Raw genomic sequence first — 25,267 nt, forward strand, 5'->3', positions numbered from 1 at the left:
CCTTAACAGACAAAATACTAATGATTTCAGTCTCGGAAACATCATAAGAACATAAGAAATAGGAGCAGGAGTAGGCCATAAGGCCCCTCGAGCCTGCTCCACCATTCAATAAGATCATGGCTGATCTGATCATGGACTCAGCTCCACTTCCCTGCCAGTTCCCCATAACCCCTTATCCCCTTATCATTTAAGAAACTGTATATTTCTGTCTTAAACTTATTTAATGCCCCAGCTTCCATAGCTCTCTGAGGCAGCAAATTCCACAAATTCACAACCCTCTGAGAGAAGACATTTCTCCTAATCTCAGTTCTAAATAGGCGGCCCCTTATTCTAAGACCATGCCCTGTAGTTCTAGTCTCCCCCATCAGTGGAAACATCCTCTCTGCATCCACCTTGTCAAGCCCCCTCATAACCTTATACGTTTCCGTAAGATCACCTCTCATTCTTCTGAATTCCAATAAGTAGAGGCCCAACCTACTCAATTGACCCCCAGCTTCCACAGCCTTTTGGGGGACAGAGTTCCAGATTTTAAGGGATGCAAGTTGAAGGAATATTGGAAAAGACCAGGTAAATATGATTGGGACTATTTGCTCGTGTGGAGGGTGAAGTGGGACTTTCAAGCTCTGGTATAATTAAAGGGTTAAGAATGGGACTTGAAACTAAAAAGGACTTTTGTAGTGGTCAACTTTCCAAAGGTATTTAAAGGACAGAATAGATAGCACTAAATAACATGTCAGAATGATTAAATGATTGTTACAAGCTGTGTAACCTGAGGACAATTACAAATAGCCAAACTGTTGAACCACGGGAGGCCCAGAGAGGCAGTTAAACAGGGCAACGGGTCAGAAGTAACACGTTGGAGAAACTCCATCTGGTATGAGACATAGGCCAATGATTGTGTGACGCGAAAAGGAATTAGTCAATCAGCAATTGTGCACGTGGGATTTGAGCCAATTAAACGGCACAGGGAGATCGTGCATGAGGCTGACATGCATCATTAAGTGTATAAAAGATTGCTTGGAACTTTACATCATCGGAGAAGTCTGGCTACAGACAGAGAGCAGGCGGTCTCCACACCAGTGTAAAATAAAGACTTGAATCTTCGAACCCAGGCCTGGTGTTGAGTGTTTATTTTAAATACTCCACTGCAGAGGTAAACGGCGACACAAGCTGATTGGGCCGAATGGCCTGTATCCGGTTTGTACCTTCTATATATTTTTGTGTATAACGAACATTTATGTAATGCCTTGTCGCATCTCAGAAATGTCATGAAGTGTACACTATGTGGTGAATTTACTAAGTGAGCCAGGAAAACACCTCTACAAAAATATCAAGTAATTTAGATGTTGGGGTTGGGATTGCTGTGTAACAAATGTGTTTAGAAACATAGAAACATAGAAACATAGAAAATAGGAGCAGGAGTAGGCCATTCGGCCCCTCTAGCCTGCACCGCCATTCAATGAGTTCATGGCTGAACATGCAACTTCAGTACCCCATTCCTGCTTTCTCACCATACCCCTTGATCCCCCTAGTAGTAAGGACTTCATCTAACTCCTTTTTGAATATATTTAGTGAATTGGCCTCAACAACTTTCTGTGGTAGAGAATTCCACAGGTTCACCACTCTCTGGGTGAAGAAGTTTCTCCTCATCTCGGTCCTAAATGGCTTACCCCTTATCCTTAGACTGTGTCCCCTGGTTCTGGACTTCCCCAACATTGGGAACATTCTTCCTGCATCTAACCTGTCTAACCCCGTCAGAATTTTAAACATTTCTATGAGGTCCCCTCTCATTCTTCTGAACTCCAGTGAATACAAGCCCAGTTGATCCAGTCTTTCTTGATAGGTCAGTCCCGCCATCCCGGGAATCAGTCTGGTGAACCTTCGCTGCACTCCCTCAATAGCAAGAATGTTCTTCCTCAGGTTAGGAGACCAAAACTGTACACAATACTCCAGGTGTGGCCTCACCAAGGCCCTGTACAACTGTAGCAACACCTCCCTGCCCCTATACTCAAATCCCCTTGCTATGAAGGCCAACATGCCATTTGCTTTCTTAACTGCAATGCTGTACCTGCATGCCAACCTTCAATGACTGATGTACGATGACACCCAGGTCTCGTTGCACCCCCCCTTTTCCTAATCTGTCACCATTCAGATAATAGTCTGTCTCTCTGTTTTTACCACCAAAGTGGATAACCTCACATTTATCCACATTATACTTCATCTGCCATGCATTTGCCCACTCACCTAACCTATCCAAGTCGCTCTGCAGCCTCATAGCATCCTCCTCGCAGCTCACACTGCCACCCAACTTAGTGTCATCCGCAAATTTGGAGATACTACATTTAATCCCCTCGTCTAAATCATTAATGTACAGTGTAAACAGCTGGGGCCCCAGCACAGAACCTTGCAGTACCCCACTAGTTACTGCCTGCCATTCTGAAAAGTACCCATTTACTCCTACTCTTTGCTTCCTATCTGACAACCAGTTCTCAATCCATGTCAGCACACTACTCCCAATCCCATGTGCTTTAACTTTGCACATTAATCTCTTGTGTGGGACCTTGTCGAAAGCCTTCTGAAAGTCCAAATATACCACATCAACTGGTTCTCCCTTGTCCACTCTACTGGAAACATCCTCAAAAAATTCCAGAAGATTTGTCAAGCATGATTTCCCTTCCACAAATCCATGCTGACTTGGACCTATCATGTCACCTCTTTCCAAATGCACTGCTATGACATCCTTAATAATTGATTCCATCATTTTACCCACTACCGATGTCAGGCTGACCGGTCTATAATTCCCTGTTTTCTCTCTCCCTCCTTTTTTAAAAAGTGGGGTTACATTGGCTACCCTCCACTCGATAGGAACTGATCCAGAGTCAATGGAATGTTGGAAAATGACTGTCAATGCATCCGCTATTTCCAAGGCCACCTCCTTAAGTACTCTGGGATGCAGTCCATCAGGCCCTGGGGATTTATCAGCCTTCAATCCCATCAATTTCCCCAACACAATTTCCCGACTAATAAGGATTTCCCTCAGTTCCTCCTCCTTACTAGACCCTCTGACCCCTTTTATATCCAGAAGGTTGTTTGTGTTCTCCTTAGTGAATACCGAACCAAAGTACTTGTTCAATTGGTCCGCCATTTCTTTGTTCCCCGTTATGACTTCCCCTGATTCTGAATGCAGGAGACCTATGTTTGTCTTTACTAACCTTTTTCTCTTTACATATCTATAGAAACTTTTGCAATCTGTCTTAATGTTCCCTGCAAGCTTCTTCTCGTACTCCATTTTCCCTGCCCTAATCAAACCCTTTGTCCTCCTCTGCTGAGTTCTAAATTTCTCCCAGTCCCCAGGTTCGCTGCTATTTCTGGCCAATTTGTATGCCACTTCCTTGGCTTTAATACTATCCCTGATTTCCCTTGATAGCCACGGTTGAGCCACCTTCCCTTTTTTATTTTTACGCCAGACAGGAATGTACAATTGTTGTAGTTCATCCATGTGGTCTCTAAATGTCTGCCATTGCCCATCCACAGTCAACCCCTTAAGTATCATTCGCCAATCTATCCTAGCCAATTCACGCCTCATACCTTCAAAGTTAGCCTTCTTTAAGTTCTGGACCATGGTCTCTGAATTAACTGTTTCATTCTCCATCCTAATGCAGAATTCCACCATATTATGGTGACTCTTCCCCAAGGGGCCTCGCACAATGAGATTGCTAATTAATCCTCTCTCATTACACAACACCCAGTCTAAGATGGCCTCCCCTCTAGTTGGTTCCTCGACATATTGGTCTAGAAAACCATCCCTTATGCACTCCAGGAAATCCTTCTCCACCGTATTGCTTCCTGTTTGGCTAGCCCAATTTATGTGCATATTAAAGTCACCCATTATAACTGCTGCACCTTTATTGCATGCACCCCTAATTTCCTGTTTGATGCCCTCCCCAACATCACTACTACTGTTTGGAGGTCTGTACACAACTCCCACTAACGTTTTTTGCCCTTTGGTGTTCTGCAGCTCTACCCATATAGATTCCACATCATCCAAGCTAATGTCCTTCCTAACTATTGCATTAATCTCCTCCTTAACCAGCAATGCTACCCCACCTCCTTTTCCTTTTATTCTATCCTTCCTGAATGTTGAATACCCCTGGATGTTGAGTTCCCAGCCCTGATCATCCTGGAGCCACGTCTCTGTAATCCCAATCACATCATATTTGTTAACATCTATTTGCACAGTTAATTCATGCACCTTATTACGGATACTCCTTGCATTAAGATACAAAGCCTTCAGGCTTGTTTTTTTTAACACCCTTTGTCCTTTTAGAATTTTGCTGTACAGTGGCCCTTTTTGTTCTTTGCCTTGGGTTTCTCTGCCCTCCACTTTTCCTCATCTCCTTTCTGTCTTTTGCTTTTGTCTCCTTTTTGTTTCCCTCTGTCTCCCTGCATTGGTTCCCATCCCCCTGCCATATTAGTTTAACTCCTCCTCAACAGCACTAGCAAACACTCCCCCTCGGACATTGGTTCCGGTCCTGCCCAGGTGCAGATCGTCCGGTTTGTACTGGTCCCACCTCCCCCAGAACCGGTTCCAATGCCCCAGGAATTTGAATCCCTCCCTGCTGCACCACTGCTCAAGCCACGTATTCATCTGCGCTATCCTGCGATTCCTACTCTGACTAGCACGTGGCACTGGTAGCAATCCCGAGATTACTACTTTTGAGGTCCTACTTTTTAATTTAGCTCCTAGCTCCTTAAATTCGTTTCGTAGGACCTCATCCCTTTTTTTACCTATGTCATTGGTACCAATGTGCACCACGACAACTGGCTGTTCTCCCTCCCTTTTTAGAATGTCCTGCACCCGCTCCGAGACATCCTTGACCCTTGCACCAGGGAGGCAACATACCATCCTGGAGTCTCGGTTGCGGCCGCAGAAACGCCTATCTATTCCCCTCACAATTGAATCCCCTATCACTATTGCTCTCCCACTCTTTTTCCTGCCCTCCTGTGCAACAGAGCCAGCCACGGTGCCATGAACTTGGCTGCTGCTGCCCTCCCCTGATGAGTCATCCCCCCCAACAGTATCCAAAGCAGTGTATCTGTTTTGCAGGGGGATGACCACAGGGGACCCCTGCACTACCTTCCTTGTACTGCTCTTCCTGCTGGTCTTCCATTCCCTATCTGGCTGTGGACCCTTTACCTGCGGTACGACCAACTCGCTACACGTGCTACTCACGTCATTCTCAGCATCGTGGATGCTCCAGAGTGAATCCACCCTCAGCTCCAACTCCGCAACGCGGTCCGTGAGGAGCTGGAGGCGGATACACTTCCCGCACACGTAGTCGTCAGGAACACTGGTGTCGTCCCTGAATTCCCACATGGTACAGGAGGAGCATATCACGTGACCGAGCTGTCCTGCCATGACTTAACCCTTAGATAAGCAACAACAATGCTAAAGTTTACTCACTGTTATAGAAGAGAAAAAATAAAAACTACTCACCAATCACCAGCCAATCACTTACCCCCTTGGCTGTGACGTCACCTTTCTGTTTCTTTCTACTTCTTTTTTGCTTTCTCTCCCGCTGTAGCTGCACAAGTACGCCTTTTATAGGCCTCTCCACACACCTCCGACGCTGCTCCCGACTGCCGCCGACGCTGGGATAAATGTGATAACAACTTAAAGTAGGAATTTCACGCATCTGTCACTCGTATCGCACAGCACAATTTTCAGCCATATCCTGTCTTGAAATTTATTTATTCGTTCTCGAAATGTGGGCATCACTGGCATCCCGAATTGCCCTCAAGAAGGTGGTGGTGGTGAGCTACCTTCTTCAATCGCTGCAGTCCGTGTGGTGAAGGTTCTCCCACAGTGCTGACTAGCGGTTTGGTACAACTGAGTTCAGAGGTCAGTTAAGAGTCAACCACATTGTTGTGGGTCTGGAGTCACATATAGGCCAGACCGAGTAAGATTGGCAGGTTTCCTTCCCGAAAGGACATTAGTGAACCAGTTGGGTTTTTCTGACAATCTGGTGATTTCATACTAGTTTGTTTTTTAATTACAGGTTTATTTAATTAACTGAATTTAAATTACCCCAGCTGCCGTGGTGGGATTTCAACTCACGTCTCTGGATTATTAGTCTAGGCTTCTGGACTAATAGTCCATTAACAATACCACTATGCTACCACACCCCTAAGGGGAATACAGGGGAATACATGTCAAAGATTCGCCAGATGCAATATTTCACTAATGGGATGGTCTTGACTACAAAAAAGGGCGACAAAGTCACAAAGTTGTTTCTCATCTTCCAGTTTCCCGTTGGATACTTGTAACCAATGGATCTCTGGGAACTGTTCATATAAGCAGAAACAAAACTAAATAATAATGTGTTTAAAAATATAATGAAAAATTAATTCTTGTACATACAACTGGTTTCATTTATACTGTATCTTCATAGGGTCCCAGCACAGAAGGTGGCCATTCAGCCCATCGTGCCTGTGGCAGCTTTTTGAAAGAGCTGCCCAATTAGTTCCCCAACCCTGCCCTTTCCCCATAGTCCTGCAAATTTATCCCCTTCAAGTATCTACCCCAATCCCTTTTAAAAATTAACACTGAATGTGCTTCCGTCACCCCTGCAGGCAGGGCATTTCAGATCGTAACAACTCGCTGCATCATTTTTTTTCCTGATGTCGCCTCTGGTTCTTTTATCAACGTAGTAAATGACCCATAGTGCATCACCGAGGAGAAACGGGTTTTTGAGTGGTGGTGGGAGATTTAGGACAGATGTCCAAATGTATGGTCACAGAGGTTTGGGGAGGTATTTAAAGGCAGTGGTTGCAAAGGGTAAATGGTTCAAGAGAGTAGGACCGCGACAATGGAATGATGGAGTGAGAGAAGTTGGATAGACAGGAGGCCACCAGTTGACAGAGGGCACAGGATGGGGTGCAAAGATGGCACGGTTGGATGATACCATGGAGGGACTTGTAAAAAAGGCCAAAGATTTTGAACTCATGCGCTGGGAAACAAGAAACCAGATACTTTATAGGTGGTAGTTAGAAAGATCTTTTATTTACATAATGCCTTCTCATATCTCAAAAATATCTCAAAGCTCTTCACTGATGAAGAATTGGTTGGCAAAACAGTGATTGTTGTAATGTAGGTGAAGCAGCCAATTTGCATGCTGCAAGATCTCACCAACAGCAATGAGACAAATAATTAGTTCATCTCTGCTAGGCCATGTTGCTTGAGGGAGGAATGTGGGCCAGATTGTTAGGAGAACATCATGCTCTTCTTCAAGTAGCCCAGAAGGTCCTGTAGCTCCCAGTGGTCCATAGATTGTCCTTCAAACAAGAACATTCCAGCTTTGTTTCATAGTCTGTGCTGATTTAGTTAACTTTGGCCGTGCTGACATTGGGGCTCCAATTGGACTCAATGCCAGTGGGCTGCAGAGGCTAGAAAAGCCCTGGCTCAAGCTTCCTGTCACTATCCAACTCCACTGAAGATTGTCCACATGTCCGACACAAGACTCCCAAAGCAAGCGCTCTACTCGGTGTAAAGTCCTTACTCTACAGTATGAAACCACACGAGGCACATTCTGGGGACAAGGTTACTCTGTGACCTTAACTCTTTATTCACAGGACTCCAAAACGATGACCCTGCGTGGGACCTCCCTTTTTATACCTGTGTGATCAGGTAAGGAGTGTCTCCCACAAGTTCACCCCTTGTGGTCAAGGTGTGCATCTAGGTTGAGTGTATACAGTAATACAGTGGTGTTACATTGTGGTTACATACATGACATCACCTCCCCCCCAAAGTCTTATTGGGATCATAGGTTTAGTCTTTCAGGTGGTCTACGCTCCCTCGTGGAGCACCGCAGTTGGGGGTCTGGTTGTTGGACACTGACGTGAGTGTCTGTCACCTGTAGTGATTCTGGCCTGTCCGGGCTGACCGCAGGGACTGTGCATTCTTCTGATTGCTCTTGTTGCTCGTTCACTGTCGGTGTTGTGAGCTCCATCTCATGAACCTTTTTTTTTACTTGGTTCAGATGCTTACGGCATATCTGACCATTGTTGAGTTTTACCACGATGACCCTATTCCCCTCTTTGTCAATTACAGTGCCCTCAAGCCATTTGGGCCCCATGGCGAGATTGAGGACGAATACAGGATCATTTATCTCTATACATCTCCCCCTCGCATTACGGTCATGGTACTCGTTTTGTGACTCGCGCTTGCCCTCAGCTATGTCGGTCAGGACTGGGTGAATGAGGGACAACCGAGTTTTGAGTGTCTGTTTCATTAGTAGCTCTGCGGGCGGGACCCCCATGAGCGAGTGCGGTCGGGATCTTATAGGCCAGCAGGAGACGCGATAGGCGGCATTGTAGGGAGGGTCCTTGAATCCTGAGCATACCTTGCTTAATGATTTAGACCGCACGTTCCGCCTGGCCATTGGAGGCCGGCTTGAACGGCGCAGTCCTGACGTGGTTGATGCCATTGCCCGACATAAACTCTCGGAATTCGTAGCTTGTGAAACATGGGCCATTATCACTAACCAGGATGTCCGGCAAGCCATGGGTTGCAAAGATCGCACGTAGGCTTTCCACAGTGGTGGATGACATGCATGAATTCAGAATGATGCACTCGATCCATTTCGAGTACGCATCTACCACAATAAGGAACATCTTTCCCATGAACGGGCCTGCGTAGTCAACATGAATGCGTGACCATGGCCTGGTGGGCCAGGGCCACAGGCTGAGCGGGGCCTCCCTGGGAGCATTACGCAGCTGGGCACACATCGTGCACCTGCGAACACAGTGTTCCAGGTCTGAATCAATTCCAGGCCACCAAACGTGTGACCGGGCAATGGCTTTCATCAGCACAATGCCTGGGTGCTCGCTGTGGAGTTCCCTGATGAATGCCTCCCTGCCCTTCTGGGGCACAACTACCCAGCTGCCCCATAGTAGGCAGTCGGCTTGGATGGAGAGCTCATCCCTCCGTCTGTGGAACGGTCTGACCTCCTCAGGACATGCTCCGTGTGCGGGCGTCCAATCCCCAGTCAGGACACATTTTTTAATCCCGACCCGCGCTCCCCCCGACCCGACCCGCGCTCTCGACCCCGGACCCCGACCTGACCCAACGCCACCTACTTGTAAATCTGGTGCTGGGGACGGGCCCTGCCCGAAGTCTTGGGCCCGGCTGGGCCCGGCCCGTTCAGCCCCCCCCCCTTCTCCTTTCTCCCTCCCCCCCTTTCTCCTTTCGCCCCCCTCCTCCTTTCCCCCCCCTCCTCCTTTCCCCCCTTCTCCTCTCCCCCCTTCTCCTCCACCCCCTCCTCCCCCCTTCTCCTCCTCCTCCCCCCCTCCCTTCTCCTCCTCCCCTTCTCCTCTTCCTCCCCCCTCCCCTTCTCCTCCCCCCCTCCCCTTCTCCTCCTCCTCCCCCACTCCCCTTCTCCTCCCCCTCTCCCCTTCTCCTCCTCCTCCCCCTTCTCCTCCCCCTCCCCTTCTCCTCCTCCCCCTCCCCTTCTCCTCCTCCCCCTCCCCTTCTCCTCCTCCCCCCCTCCCCCCTCCCCTTCTCCTCCTCCCCCCCTCCCCCCTCCCCTTCTCCTCCCCCCCTCCCCTTCTCCTCCTCCCCCTCTTCCCCTCCTCCTCCCCTTCTCTCCCCCTCCCCCTTCTCTCCCCTTCCCTCCCCCCCTCCCCTCTCCCCCTCCCTCCCCTTCCCTCCTCCCCATCGCTCCCCCTTCCCTCCCCTCCCCCCCCCTCTCCCTCTATCCCCCTCCTCCCCCTTCCCTCGCTGTCAGAAACACAGACACTGACAGAGAGTGAGAGACACACACAGACAGACAGAGAGATAGAGACACTGACAGAGACACACTGGGGGGGTATCCCAGCATGCTGTTGGAGGGCTCCCGGTGCTGCAGTCGGTAAGTAGAAAATGTTTTATTTTTTGTAAATTATTTCTTATTAATTTTTTTTGATTGATTTATTGGTTGATTTATTGATGTTTTTAATCATTTACTATTGATGATGGCTCTTTATTTGTAAAACTGAAGTGTAAAATGTTTGTAAACTTCCCTTTAAACTCCCCCTCCCCCATTCCCTACGCCTGATTTGTAACCTATGCCTGATTTTCTAAAGTGTCGACAAGGTTTTTTCGGGCGTACAAAAATCTTCACTTACTCCATTCTAAGTTAGTTTGGAGTAAGTTTTCACTGCCGAACCTTTGAAAACAGGCGTGAGTGGCCGGACACGTCCCCTTTTGAAAAAAAAATTCTGTTCCAAAGTGAAACTGTTCTAACTGACTAGAACTGGAGCAAACTAAATGCCGAGAATTTGAATTTCTAAGATACTCCGTTCTACACCAGTTGCTCCAAAAAATCAGGAGCAACTGAGGCCGAAACTTGGGCCCAGAGAGTCTGTGGTTCTCGTATTGGACTGTTCAGTCACCTGAGAACTCACTTTTAGAGTGGAAGCAAGTCTTCCTCGATTTCGAGGGACTGCCGATGATGACGATAATGATGAGAATGGAAAAAAGGAACTTGCCTTTTTATCGCACTTTTCAGGACGTCACAAAGCTCTTTACAGCTTTAGAAGTGTAGTGACTGTTGTAATGTCGGAAAGCGACCATCACTGTCAACCGTGAAGGATTATGGAGCGTCCACCTCTGTTTCGGCTGCCCTCAAAAGTTTAGCACCATTCTCCGTCTGCTCCACGATGACATGCAAACCGTGATCCTGACCAATGGATCCACCACAGACCCAATCCACATCCGGACCGGGGTTAAGCAAGGCTGCATCATCGCACCAACTCTCTTCTGACGGTCCGCGTTGCGGAGTTGGAGCTGAGGGTGGATTCACTCTGGAGCATCCACGATGCTGAGAATGACGTGAGTATCACGTGTAGCGAGTTGGTCTTACCGCAGGAGAAGGGTCCACAGCCAGCGAGGGAATGGAAGACCAGCAGGAAGAGCAGTGCAAGGAAGGTAGTGCAGGGGTCCCCTGTGGTCATCCCACTGCAAAACAGATACACTGCTTTGAGTGCTGTTGGGCAGCAGCAGCCAAGTTCATGGCACCGTGGCTGGCTCTGTTGCACAGGAGGGCAGGAAAAAGAGTGGGCGAGCGATAGTGATTGGGGATTCAATTGTAAGGGGAATAGATAGGCGTTTCTGCGGCCGCAACCGAGACTCCAGGATGGTATGTTGCCTCCCTGGTGCAAGGGTCAAGGATGTCTCGGAGCGGGTGCAGGACATTCTAAAAAGGGAGGGAGAACAGCCAGTTGTCGTGCTGCACGTTGGTACCAATGACATAGGTAAAAAAAGGGATGAGTTCCGACAAAATGAATTTAAGGAGCTAGGAGCTAAATTAAAAAGTAGGACCTCAAAAGTAATAATCTCGGGATTGCTACCAGTGCCACGTGCTAGTCAGAGTAGGAATCGCAGGATAGCGCAGATGAATACGTGGCTTGAGCAATGGTGCAGCAGGGAGGGATTCAAATTCCTGGGGCATTGGAACCGGTTCTGGGGGAGGTGGGACCAGTACAATCCGGACGGTCTGCACCTGGGCAGAATTGGAACCAATGTCCTCGGGCGAGTGTTTGCTAGTGCTGTTGGGGAGGAGTTAAACTAATATGGCAGGGGGATGGGAACCAATGCAGGGAGATAGAGGGAAACAAAAAGGAGGCAAAAACAAAAGACAGAAAGGAGATGAGGAAAAGTGGAGGGCAGAGAAACCCAAGGCAAAGAACAAAAAGAGCCATTGTACAGCAAAATTCTAAAAGGACAGAGGGTGTTAAAAAAACAAGCCTAAAGGCTTTGTGTCTTAATGCAAGGAGTATCCGCAATAAGGTGGATGAATTAACTGTGCAAATAGATGTTAACAAATATGATGTGATTGGGATTACAGAGACGTGGCTCCAGGATGATCAGGGCTGGGAACTCAACATCCAGGGGTATTCAACATTCAGGAAGGATAGAATAAAAGGAAAAGGAGGTGGGGTAGCATTGCTGGTTAAGGAGGAGATTAAGGCAATAGTTAGGAAGGACATTAGCTTGGATGATGTGGAATCTATATGGGTAGAGCTGCAGAACACCAAAGGGCAAAAAACGTTAGTGGGAGTTGTGTACAGACCTCCAAACAGTAGTAGTGATGTTGGGGAGGGCATCAAACAGGAAATTAGGGGTGCGTGCAATAAAGGTGCAGCAGTTATAATGGGTGACTTTAATATGCACATAGATTGGGCTAACCAAACTGGAAGCAATACGGTGGAGGAGGATTTTCTGGAGTGCATATGGGATGGTTTTTTAGACCAATATGTCGAGGAACCAACTAGTGGGGGAGGCCATCTTAGACTGGGTGTTATGTAATGAGAGAGGATTAATTAGCAATCTCGTTGTGCGAGGCCCCTTGGGGAAGAGTGACCATAATATGGTGGAATTCTGCATTGGGATGGAGAATGAAACAGTTAATTCAGAGACCATGGTCCAGAACTTAAAGAAGGCTAACTTTGAAGGTATGAGGCGTGAATTGGCTGGGATGGATTGGCGAATGATACTTAAGGGGTTGACTGTGGATGGGCAATGGCAGACATTTAGAGACCGCATGGATGAACTACAACAATTGTACATTCCTGTCTGGCGTAAAAATAAAAAAGGGAAGGTGGCTCAACCGTGGCTATCAAGGGAAATCAGGGATAGTATTAAAGCCAAGAAAGTGGCATACAAATTGGCCAGAAATAGCAGCGAACCTGGGGTCTGGGAGAAATTTAGAACTCAGCAGAGGAAGACAAAGGGTTTGATTAGGGCAGGGAAAATGGAGTATGAGAAGAAGCTTGCAGGGAACATTAAGACGGATTGCAAAAGTTTCTATAGATATGTAAAGAGAAAAAGGTTAGTAAAGACAAACGTAGGTCCCCTGCAGTCAGAATCAGGGGAAGTCATAACGGGGAACAAAGAAATGGCGGACCAATTGAACAAGTACTTTGGTTCGGTATTCACGAAGGAGGGGTCTAGTAAGGAGAAGGAACTGAGGGAAATCCTTATTAGCCGGGAAATTGTGTTGGGGAAATTGATGGGATTGAAGGCCGATAAATCCCCAGGGCCTGATGGACTGCATCCCAGCGTACTTAAGGAGGTGGCCTTGGAAATAGTGGATGCGTTGACAGTCATTTTCCAACATTCCATTGACTCTGGATCAGTTCCTATGGAATGGAGGGTAGCCAATGTAACCCCACTTTTTAAAAAAGGAGGGAGAGAGAAAACAGGGAATTATAGACCGGTCAGCCTGACATCGGTGGTGGGTAAAATGATGGAATCAATTATTAAGGATGTCATAGCAGTGCATTTGGAAAGGGGTGACATGATAGGTCCAAGTCAGCATGGATTTGTGAAAGGGAAATCATGCTTGACAAATCTTCTGGAATTTTTTGAGGATGTTTCCAGTAGAGTGGATAAGGGAGAACCAGTTGATGTGGTATATTTGGACTTTCAGAAGGCGTTCGACAAGGTCCCACACAAGAGATTGATGTGCAAAGTTAGAGCACATGGGATTGGGGGTAGTGTACTGACATGGATTGAGAACTGGTTGTCAGACAGGAAGCAAAGAGTAGGAGTAAATGGGTACTTTTCAGAATGGCAGGCAGTGACTAGTGGGGTACCGCAAGGTTCTGTGCTGGGGCCCCAGCTGTTTACACTGTACATTAATGATTTAGATGAGGGGATTAAATGTAGTATCTCCAAATTTGCGGATGACACTAAGTTGGGTGGCAGTGTGAGCTGCGAGGAGGATGCTGTGAGGCTGCAGAGCGACTTGGATAGGTTAGGTGAGTGGGCAAATGCATGGCAGATGAAGTATAATGTGGATAAATGTGAGGTTATCCACTTTGGTGGTAAAAACAGAGAGACAGACTATTATCTGAATGGTGACAGATTAGGAAAAGGGGAGGTGCAAAGAGACCTGGGTGTCATGGTACATCAGTCATTGAAGGTTGGCATGCAGGTGCAGCAGACGGTTAAGAAAGCAAATGGCATGTTGGCCTTCATAGCAAGGGGATTTGAGTACAGGGGCAGGGAGGTGTTGCTACAGTTGTACAGGGCATTGGTGAGGCCACACCTGGAGTATTGTGTACAGTTTTGTTCTCCTAACCTGAGGAAGGACATTCTTGCTATTGAGGGAGTGCAGCGAAGGTTCACCAGACTGATTCCCGGGATGGCGGGACTGACCTATCAAGAAAGACTGGATCAACTGGGCTTGTATTCACTGGAGTTCAGAAGAATGAGAGGGGACCTCATAGAAACATTTAAAATTCTGACGGGGTTAGACAGGTTAAATGCAGGAAGAATGTTCCCAATGTTGGGGAAGTCCAGAACCAGAGGTCACAGTCTAAGGATAAGGGGTAAGCCATTTAGGACCGAGATGCGGAGGAACTTCTTCACCCAGAGAGTGGTGAACCTGTGGAATTCTCTACCACAGAAAGTTGTTGAGGCCAATTCACTAAATATATTCAAAAAGGAGTTAGATGAGGTCCTTACTACTAGGGGGATCAAGGGGTATGGCGAGAAAGCAGGAATGGGGTACTGAAGTTGAATGTTCAGCCATGAACTCATTGAATGGCGGTGCAGGCTAGAAGGGCCGAATGGCCTACTCCTGCACCTATTTTCTATGTTTCTATGTTTCTATGTTTCTTGATTTTCCTTACTGCAACGTTACATCTCACCCGTAGCAAGGTCCCGCCGGAGTGGAGTTAAATTATAGAACAGATGGGAATCTGTTAAAACCTCCGCCGTCTCCAGGCCAGATCCAAGGTTTTCCCATCCTCTGTCAATGAACTACAGTACGCAGACGACGCTTGCGTCTGCACACACTTAGAGACCGAACTCCAAACCGTCAACACCTTTACCGAGGCATATGAGAGCATGGGTCTTATGCTAAACATCTGTAAGACAAAGGTCCTCTACCAACCTGATCCCACCACAGCACTGCCCCCCGATTATCAAAATCCACGACGAGGCCTTGGACAATGTTGACTATTTTCCATATCTCGGGAGCCTACTGTCAGCAAGGGCAGACATTGACGACGAGGTCCAACACCACCTTTAGTGCGCCAGCACAGCCTTCGGTCGCCTGAAGAGGGGAGTGTTTGAAGATCAGAATCTCAAATTTGGCAGCAAGCTCAAGGTCTACAGGGCAGTAGTGATACCCGCCCTCCTGTATAGCTCAGAGATGTGGACTATATACAGCAGACACCTCAAAGCACTGGAGAAGTACCACCAGCGCTGCCTCCGCAAGATCCTGCAAATCCATTTGCAGGACAGATGCACTGACGTCAGTGTTCTAGCTCAGGCCAACATCCCCAGCATCGAAGCACTGACCACGTTCAATCAGCTCCGTTGGGCGGGCCACATCGTCCACATGCCCGACACGAGACTCTCAAAGCAAGCGCTCTACGCGGAGCTTCGACACGGCAAGCGAGCCCCAGGTAGGCAGAGGAAACGCTTTAAGGACACCCTCAAAGCCTCCTGACAAAGTGCAACATCCCCACCGACTCCTGGGAATCCCTATCCAAAGTGTAAGAAGAGCATCCGGGAGGGCTCTGAGCACCTCGAATCCCATCGCCGAGAACAAGCAGAAACCAAGCACAGGCAGCGGAAGGAACGTGCGTCACTCCCGACCCACCCTTTCCTTCAACCACTGTCTGCTCTACTTGTGACAGAGACTGTAGGTCTCGCATTGGACTGTTCAGTCACCTGAGAACTCACTTTTAGAGTGGACTCTGAGGGACTGCCTATGATGAGGAAAACGCACTCCAGTGTCTTTAAGTGAACAGAGGAGAACATTGGGAATAAAAAATAAATAAAGGCAGATGTAATTGGCATGCATCTAAGTGTGGATTAAATTCCCATGAGCAGAATTGCTGATGTGAAGCCAGGTACGACAACTGGGCCAATAATATACCCTACCGGCCAACACTGTTGCTTTTGGATGACGGTACCTTTACATCCGGCTAATTTCAAGATCACAGTACAGAAATAGGAGGGAGACCAGCCAGCTGCTCTTGGCCCATCTATCCAGAAAGGCCGACAAAGTATCCACTGTCTATTAAAGGATTCTACTAGCCAGCCTGGAAATCCATTCCACGTGTTATTCTAGATTTACCTATCGCGCTCCTTTAATAGGCTGTATCTTTCCATAAGGTCAGCTTTCTGTTTATATTTCAGATTTCCAGCATCCGCAGTGTTTAGCTTTTGTATCAATATAAATGTTATTGTGGAGTGACGAGGGCCAATGAAACATTGTGCAAAATGAAGGAACAAATTCCTGAAATAAAAACAGAAAATGCTGAAAATGCTCAGGTCAGGCAGCATCTGTGGAGAGGGAGAAACAGAGTTAACGTTTCATGTCTGTGGCCTTTTGTCAGAACTTGAAAAAGCTAGAGATGCAACCGGTTTTAAGCAAGTGCGGAGACAAGGATAGCGGGGAGCGGAGGAAAGAACAAAAGGGAAAGGACTGTGATAAGCTGGAAGGCAGGAGAGATGGAATGACAAAAGGGATTAATATGTCCTTACTATACAGTACAAATGCACACGAGGTCCATACTCGAGAGAAGGTCACTCTGTGACCAGTTACCTTTATTAGCCAGCAGTGAAATGATGAAGGTGGGCGGAGCTTCCCCTTTTATACCTGAAAGTCCAGGTTAGGAGTGTCTCCCACAAGTTCACCGCCTGCTGGTCAGTGTTCTCACGGTGTACAACTTAGGTCAGTTTATACATGGATTACAATGACAGTGGAATACATGACAGGAATGATTATATAAAGCTAAAGGAGATGGTAATGGGAACAAGTAATGAAAACAAAAGATGAGTCCAGAAGAGCGGTAAATGGAAATGTCTGGGGGGCAGTGTGTGTGGCGAGGGCAGGCTGGTGGAGGACCTTTGTCTTACTGGTGTTGAGCGTAAAGCCTATGCTTTCATATGCCTCGGTAAATACGTCGACTATGTCCTGGAGTTCACCCTCTGTGTGTGCACAGATGCAGGCGTCGTCCGCGTACTGTAGCTCGACAACAGAGGTTGGAGTGGTCTTGGACCTGGCCTGGAGACGGCGAAGGTTGAACAGCTTCCCTACTGGTTCTGTAGTTTAGTTCCACTCCAGCGGGGAGCTTGTCAACTGTGAGGTGGAGCATGGCAGCGAGGAAGATTGAGAAGAGGTGATGACGCAGCCCTGCTTGACCCTGGTCTGGACGTGGATTGGGTCTGTGATGGGAGTCTCTGGCCAAGGACCGCCCTAAGTGGAGGAAGTGCATCTGTCGCCGAGAGCGTGCAGAAATCAAGTGCAGGCAGCGGAATGAGAGTGCGGCAAACCAGTCCCACCCACCCTTCCCCTTAACCACTGTCTGTCCCACCTGTGACAGAGACTGTGGCTCTCATATTGGACTGTACAGCCACCTAAGAACTCATGCTAAGAGTGGAAGCAAGTCTTCCTCGATCCCGGGGGACTGCCTACGATGATGATGATGAAATGGGAATAGCAGAACCATCAAACAGCGGTTATGGTGTAAAATTGTTGAACTCGATGGAGTCCGGAAGGCTGTAAAGTGCCCAATGGAAAGATGAGGCGCAGTCCCTTGAGCTTAACGTAGAAACATAGAAAACAGGTGCAGGAGTAGGCCATTCGGCCCTTGGAGCCTGCACCGCCATTCAATGAGTTCATGGCTGAACTTGCAACTTCAGTACCCCATTCCTGCTTTCTCGCCATACCCCTTGATCCCCCGAGTAGTAAGGACTGCACCTAACTGGGGTACGGCGAGAAAGCAGGAATGGGGTACTGGAGTTTCATGTTCAGCCATGAACTCATTGAATGGCGGTGCAGGCTCGAAGGGCTGAATGGCCTGCTCCTGCACCTATTTTCTATGTTTCTAACTCCTTTTTGGCTTCGTTGGAACAGTGCAGGGGGCGGCGAACAGCGAGGTCAGAGTGGGAGTGGAGCGAGGGGCGGGCGAGTGTGAGTTGGGGGTCAGATTCCTGGTGTGGTTGATGAGCCCTGGGGGAGGGAGGGGCAAGGTCTGGACATAAACAACTCAGGACCAGAGCAACTGGGCACCGTCACGTGACCCGGGCGGCCTACCCCCCCCCCCCTTTCCGGACCGGCTTCAGCGCGGTCACGTGGCGAGGGGACGCGTATGCCCGCGCCACGTCACGGCTCCGTGCAGCGACACGGATGTCATCACGTCGCCACCATGGAGATCTGTGTGCGCGGCTCGGGCGCTCGGCTCTCGGCCCTCGCGTTGCCGGCCCGCTGCTGTGGCCTCCAGCTCAAACAGCGCTGCTCCCAGCGGGAGGTGAGTGTGCGCCGGTCCCGCGCGGGCCTCAGGCCTCCCGCGCCCCAAAACCGGGGGCTCCCCCGGGATCTCCCCCAGACTGTCCCGGAGAGACAGTGTGACCCCCCCAGACACAGACTGTCCCGGGGAGACAGTGTGACCCCCCCAGACACAGACTGTCCCGGGGAGACAGTGTGACCCCCCCAGACACAGACTGTCCCGGGGAGACAGTGTGACCCCCCAGACACAGACTGTCCCGGGGAGACAGTGTGACCCCCAGACACAGACTGTCCCGGGGAGACAGTGTGACCCCCCCAGACACAGACTGTCCCGGGGAGACAGTGTGACCCCCCCAGACACAGACTGTCCCGGGGAGACAGTGTGACCCCCCCAGACACAGACTGTCCCGGGGAGACAGTGTGACCCCCCAGACACAGACTGTCCCGGGGAGACAGTGTGACCCCCAGACACAGACTGTCCCGGGGAGACAGTGTGACCCCCCAGACACAGACTGTCCCGGGGAGACAGTGTGACCCCCCCCAGACACAGACTGTCCCGGAGAGACAGTGTGACCCCCCCAGACACAGACTGTCCCGGGGAGACAGTGTGACCCCCCCAGACACAGACTGTCCCGGGGAGACAGTGTGACCCCCCAGACACAGACTGTCCCGGAGAGACAGTGTGACCCCCCAGACACAGACTGTCCCGGAGAGACAGTGTGACCCCCCCAGACACAGACTGTCCCGGAGAGACAGTGTGACCCCCCCAGACACAGACTGTCCCGGGGAGACAGTGTGACCCCCCAGACACAGACTGTCCCGGGGAGACAGTGTGACCCCCCCCAGACACAGACTGTTCCGGGGAGACAGTGTGAGCCCCAGGCACAGACTGTCCCGGGGAGACAGTGTGACCCCCCCCAGACACAGACTGTTCCGGGGAGACAGTGTGAGCCCCAGGCACAGACTGTCCCGGGGAGACAGTGTGACCCCCCAGACACAGACTGTCCCGGGGAGACAGTGTGACCCCCCGACACAGACTGTCCCGGGGAGACAGTGTGACCCCCCCCCAGACACAGACTGTTCCGGAGAGACAGTGTGACCCCCCAGACACAGACTGTCCCGGGGAGACAGTGTGACCCCCCAGACACAGACTGTCCCGGGGAGACAGTGTGACCCCCCCAGACACAGACTGTCCCGGGGAGACAGTGTGACCCCCCAGACACAGACTGTCCCGGGGAGACAGTGTGACCCCCCAGACACAGACTGTCCCGGGGAGACAGTGTGAGCCCCCAGACACAGACTGTCCCGGGAAGACAGTGTGACCCCCAGACACAGAATGTCCCGGGGAGACAGTGTGACCCCCCAGACACAGACTGTCCCGGGGAGACAGTGTGACCCCCAGACACAGACTGTCCCGGGGAGACAGTGTGACCCCCCCAGACACAGACTGTCCCGGGGAGACAGTGTGACCCCCCCAGACACAGACTGTCCCGGGGAGACAGTGTGAGCCCCAGACACAGACTGTCCCGGGGAGACAGTGTGAGCCCCAGACACAGACTGTCCCGGGGAGACAGTGTGACCCCCAGACACAGACTGTCCCGGGGAGACCGTGTGACCCCCTAGACACAGACTGTCCCGGGGAGACAGTGTGTCCCCCAGACACAGACTGTCCCGGGGAGACAGTGTGACCCCCAGACACAGACTGTCCCGGGGAGACAGTGTGACCCCCCCAGACACAGACTGTCCCGGGGAGACAGTGTGAGCCCCAGACACAGACTGTCCCGGGGAGACAGTGTGAGCCCCAGATACAGACTGTCCCGGGGAGACAGTGTGAGCCCCAGACACAGACTGTCCCGGGGAGACAGTGTGAGCCCCAGACACAGACTGTCCCGGGGAGACAGTGTGACCCCCCAGACACAGACTGTCCCGGGGAGACAGTGTGAGCCCCAGACACAGACTGTCCTGGGGAGACAGTGTGACCCCCCCAGACACAGACTGTCCCGGGGAGACAGTGTGACCCCCCAGACACAGACTGTCCCGGGGAGACAGTGTGAGCCCCAGACACAGACTGTCCTGGGGAGACAGTGTGACCCCCCCAGACACAGACTGTCCCGGGGAGACAGTGTGACCCCCCAGACACAGACTGTCCCGGGGAGAAGCAGGCTGGCCCACGGAGAGCATGACCTGTGATTCCGACAGACACTCGAATGGAGACGGTGATAGTGTAACCCTGACACTGACTGTCACCGTAAGATGGTTGCATTAAAACAATATTCAGTCGTGGAATCACAGCTTTGCACCACAGCTGCCCATGTCGCTTCCTGACCTTAAATATGTCCAAGCCCCCTAATAACTCCTGTACTAATGTGTCCATTTCTGTCTTCCTCCATCATCCTCGTGCACTCTCACTCTCTCCCTCAGCCCCATCTTTATCCCTCTTCATCGCTCCCTATCTTTTCGCTTTCCCACAGCTCTCTTTTTCCCCCCCCCCCCATATCTCTATCCGCTGGTCTGTCGCCATGAGCCTGACGCGTGAGAGTGTGCGCAAAATAAATATATGTATAGAATAAGATAGATACACAAAGTCAACACATGTTTTTTTTGTTTATTTCTTTCAATGTAGGGCTTCCCCATTGCCGATATTTACCTGAAATGTAATGGAAAACTGGTTGGTGACGAGGAGGAGCTACATCATGGAGGAATTTACAGCCTGGAACCAAGACTGGTTGGCGGGAAAGGAGGTAAGGCTTAAACAGTGCCATTGAGGGCTGTTGCGAATTGGGGTCTGCCATAGATACCTTCTCTGGCCCAGTCGTGGCAGTGTTCCCGTGAACTGTCTGAAGGCTGACCCCACAGTTCTGTATCGGCTTGTACGATAACGTGACCAGGACATGTAACAGTAATAACCCCTTGTGGCCTGAACTGGGTATTCATATCTTTGCGCGTGTACATTTGTAATCTCCCTGAATGCGGACTGAGCGAGCTTGGTGAGAAGAGGCCAGATACGAATCATAAGGAAACCTAAGAACATAAGAAATAGAACCAGGAGTAGGCCATATGGCCCCTCGAGCCTGCTCCACCATTTAATACGTTCATGGCTGACCCAATCATGGACTTGGGTCCACTTCCCTTCTTGCTTCCCTTAATCCCTTATTGGTTAAGAAACTATCTCTCTCTCGTCTTAAATTTATTCAATGTCCCAGCTTCCACAGCTCTCTGAGACAGCAAATTCCACAGATTTACAACTCTCTGAGAGAAGAAATTCCTTCTCATCTCTGTTTTAAATGGGGCGGCCCTTATTCTAAGATTATGCCCCCTAGTTCTAATCTCCCCTATCGGTGGAAACATTCTCTCTGCATCCACCTTGTCAAGCTTCCTCATAATCTTATACGTTTCGATAAGATCACCTTTCATTCTTCTGAATTCCAATGTGTATAGGCCCAACCTACTCAACCTTTCCTCATAAGTCAACCCCCGCATCTCCGGAATCAACCAAGTGAACCTTCTCTGAACTGCCTCCAAAGCAAGTATATCCTTTTGTAAATATGGAAACCAAAACTGTATGCAGTATTCCAGGTGTGGCCTCACCAATACCCTGTATAACACTAGCAAGACTTTCCTGCTTTTATACTCCATCCCCTTTGCAACAAAGGCCAAAATTCCATTGGCCTTCCTGATCACTTGCTGTACCTGCATACTAATCTTTTGTGTTTCATGCACAAGTACCCCCAGGTCCTGCTGTACTGCGGCACTTTGCAATTTTTCTCCATTTAAATAATAACTTGCTCTTTGATATTTTCTGCCAAAGTGTATGACCTCACACTTTCCAACATTATACTACGTCTGCTAAATTTTTGCCCACTCACTTAGCCTGCCTATGTCCTTTTGCAGATTTTTTAATGTCCTCTCACACATTGCTTTTCCTCCCATCTTTGTATTGTCAGCAAACGTGGCCACGTTACACTCAGTCCCTTATTCCAAGTCGATAATATAGATTGTAAATAGTTGGTGTCCCAGCACTGATCCCTGTGGCACCCCACTGGTTACTGATTGCCAACCCGAAAATGAACCATTTATCCTGACTCTCTGTTTTCTGTTGGTTAGCCAATCCTCTATCCATGCTAATATATTACCCCCAAACCCGTGAACTTTTATCTTGTGCAGTAACCTTTTATGTGGCACCTTGTCAAAAACCTTCTAGAAGACCAAATACACCACATCCACTGGTTCCCCTTTATCCGCCCTGTTCATTACATCCTCAAAGAATTCCAGCAAATTTGTCAAACATGACTTCCCCTTCATAAATCCATGCTGACTTTGCCTGACTGATGCTTTTCCAAATGTCCTGCTACTGCTTCTTTAATAATGGACTCCAACATTTTCCCAACCACAGATGTTAGACTAACTGGTCTATAGTTTCCTGCTTTTTGTCTGCCTCCTTTTTTAAGTTGCTGTTTTCCAATCTGCTGGGACCTCCCTACAATCCAGGGAATTTTGGTAAATTACAACCAATGCATCCACTATCTCTGCCGCTACTTCTCTTAAGACCCTAGGATGCAAGCCATCAGGTCCAGGGGATTTATCTGCCATTATCTTACTGAGTACCACCTCCTTACTGATTGTGATTGTGTTAAGTTCCCCCCACCTCCCATCGCCCCTTGACTATCCACTGTTGGAATATTGTTTGTGTCCTCTACCATAAAGAATGATACAAAATATTTGTTCAGAGTTTCTGCCATCTCCATGTTTCCCATTACTAATTCCCCGGTCTCATCCTCTAAGGGACCAACATTTACTTTAGCCACTCTTTTCCTTTTTATATACCTATCGAAACTCTTGCTATCTGTTTATATATTTTGTGCTAGTTTACTTTTATAGTCTATCTTCCCTTTCTTAATCATTTTTTTAGTCATTCTTTGCTGGCTTTTAAAAGCTTCCCAATCTTCTGTCCTCCCACTAGTTTTGGCCACTTTGTATGCCCTTGTTTTTAATTGAATACTGTCCTTTATTTCTTTAGTTAGCCACGGATGGCTATCTTTTCTCTTGCACCCTTTCCTCCTCATTGGAATATATTTTTCTTGAGAGTTGTGAAATATCTCCTTAAATGTACATCACTGTTCCTCAACCGTCCTGCACTTTAATCTATTTTCCCAGTCCACTTTAGCCAACTCAGCCCTCGTACCTTCATAGTCTCCTTTATTTAAGCTTAGTATGCTGGTTTGAGATTCAACTTTCTTACATCCATCTGAATTTGAAATTCAATCATGCTATGATCACTCATTCCAAGGGGATCCTTTACCAGGACATTGTTTATTAATCCTGTCTCATTACACAAGACCAGATGTAAGATAGCCTGCCCCCTGGTTGGTTCCATTACATACTGCTCAAGGAACCCAGCCCTTATGCACTCCTCCTCAAGGCTACCCTGACCAATTTGATTTGTCCAATCAATATGGAGGTTAAAATCACCCATGATTATTGTTGTTCCCTTTTGACAAGCCCCCAATATTTCCTGGTTTATACTCTCACCAACAGAGTTGCTACTCATGAAGCTGCTTGTCACGCAATTTAATCCATACCAATTATTGCGCAAAATAATACAAAGCGAAAAACATGCCACAGCAACCTACATCTATTTATTTCACTGACATGAGATGGCTTCTAAATATCTTTATCCACCTCTCTCCGCTTTGTCCCCAAGAAGCCTGTCTGGTCAGGCCATCTGCCTGTTTCAAAACTAGGGATGCAATCAGTAGCGCTGACGAATGATGAACTATTTGGATGAAGCAGTTGGTGAAGTGGTTGCATAATGTTCGGTTTGTATCATTGCACAGGGTTCGGGTCGATGCTTCGTGCTCTCGGAGCGCAAATCGAAAAAACTACCAATCGAGAGGCATGCCGGGATTTGAGTGGAAGAAGATTACGAGATGTAAACCATGAGAAGGCGTAAGAAATTCAATTCATTAACACAAGAATTCTTTCAAAAGTGTACTCGTATTGGTAAAGGTCAAGTTTACGCTGGTATATATTATCTTATAAATGTTCTATCGGGCACTAGTGATGTACAGTATTAGACCGGGGACATTCCCCACTGATGTACAGTATTAGACCGGGGACATTCCCCACTGATGTACAGTATTAGACCGGGGACATTCCCCACTGATGTACAGTATTAGACCGGGGACAGTCCCCACTGATGGACAGTATTAGACCGGGGACATTCCCCACTGCTGTACAGTATGAGACCGGGGACCTTCCCCACTGCTGTACAGTATGAGACCGGGGACCTTCCCCACTGCTGTACAGTATGAGACCGGGGACCTTCCCCACTGCTGTACAGTATGAGACCGGGGACCTTCCCCACTGCTGTACAGTATGAGACCGGGGACCTTCCCCACTGCTGTACAGTATGAGACCGGGGACCTTCCCCACTGCTGTACAGTATGAGACCGGGGACCTTCCCCACTGCTGTACAGTATGAGACCGGGGACCTTCCCCACTGCTGTACAGTATGAGACCGGGGACCTTCCCCACTGCTGTACAGTATGAGACCGGGGACCTTCCCCACTGCTGTACAGTATGAGACCGGGGACCTTCCCCACTGCTGTACAGTATGAGACCGGGGACCTTCCCCACTGCTGTACAGTATGAGACCGGGCACCTTCCCCACTGCTGTACAGTATGAGACCGGGAACAATTTACTTGCCATCTTTTATTGCTTCCCCTGTGATGAAGAGCCATGTTTTCACTGGTACCTTGCTGATAGATTATTTGCCCTTGCAACCCCTTCTGCATTGACAGAAACCTTTGTGTTGGTCACATTCTGATGGTGCTTGAGTGGAACTGATCAAAGGGAGAAAGACATTGATCTTGTTTTGCTGATTGTGTAACATTTTGTGTCACTGAGCCAAGAGCAACTGTTGGAAAGATTTGGGCAACAAATCAACAGCCTGTGTCTCGTTGCTGCAGTGGGCAAG

At 49.0% G+C, this 25,267-nt stretch overlaps 1 protein-coding gene across 2 annotated transcripts in view; it reads left to right on the forward strand.

The window, feature by feature from the left end:
- The first annotated feature begins 18,145 nt into the window (after positions 1–18,145).
- The window catches only part of sde2 (SDE2 telomere maintenance homolog (S. pombe)), a 54,500-nt gene continuing 47,378 nt past the window's right edge, over positions 18,146–25,267 (forward strand). For both annotated transcript variants that reach the window (XM_070885840.1, XM_070885841.1), the window contains exons 1-3: positions 18,146–18,312; positions 20,914–21,031; positions 24,125–24,236. In XM_070885840.1, the coding sequence (XP_070741941.1) occupies positions 18,154–18,312; positions 20,914–21,031; positions 24,125–24,236 (389 nt within the window). In that variant the 5' untranslated portion in view covers positions 18,146–18,153. The remainder of the gene's footprint in view (positions 18,313–20,913; positions 21,032–24,124; positions 24,237–25,267) is intronic.

Source organism: Pristiophorus japonicus, chromosome 7, assembly GCF_044704955.1.
Source record: "Pristiophorus japonicus isolate sPriJap1 chromosome 7, sPriJap1.hap1, whole genome shotgun sequence".
Lineage (NCBI taxonomy): Eukaryota > Metazoa > Chordata > Chondrichthyes > Pristiophoridae > Pristiophorus > Pristiophorus japonicus.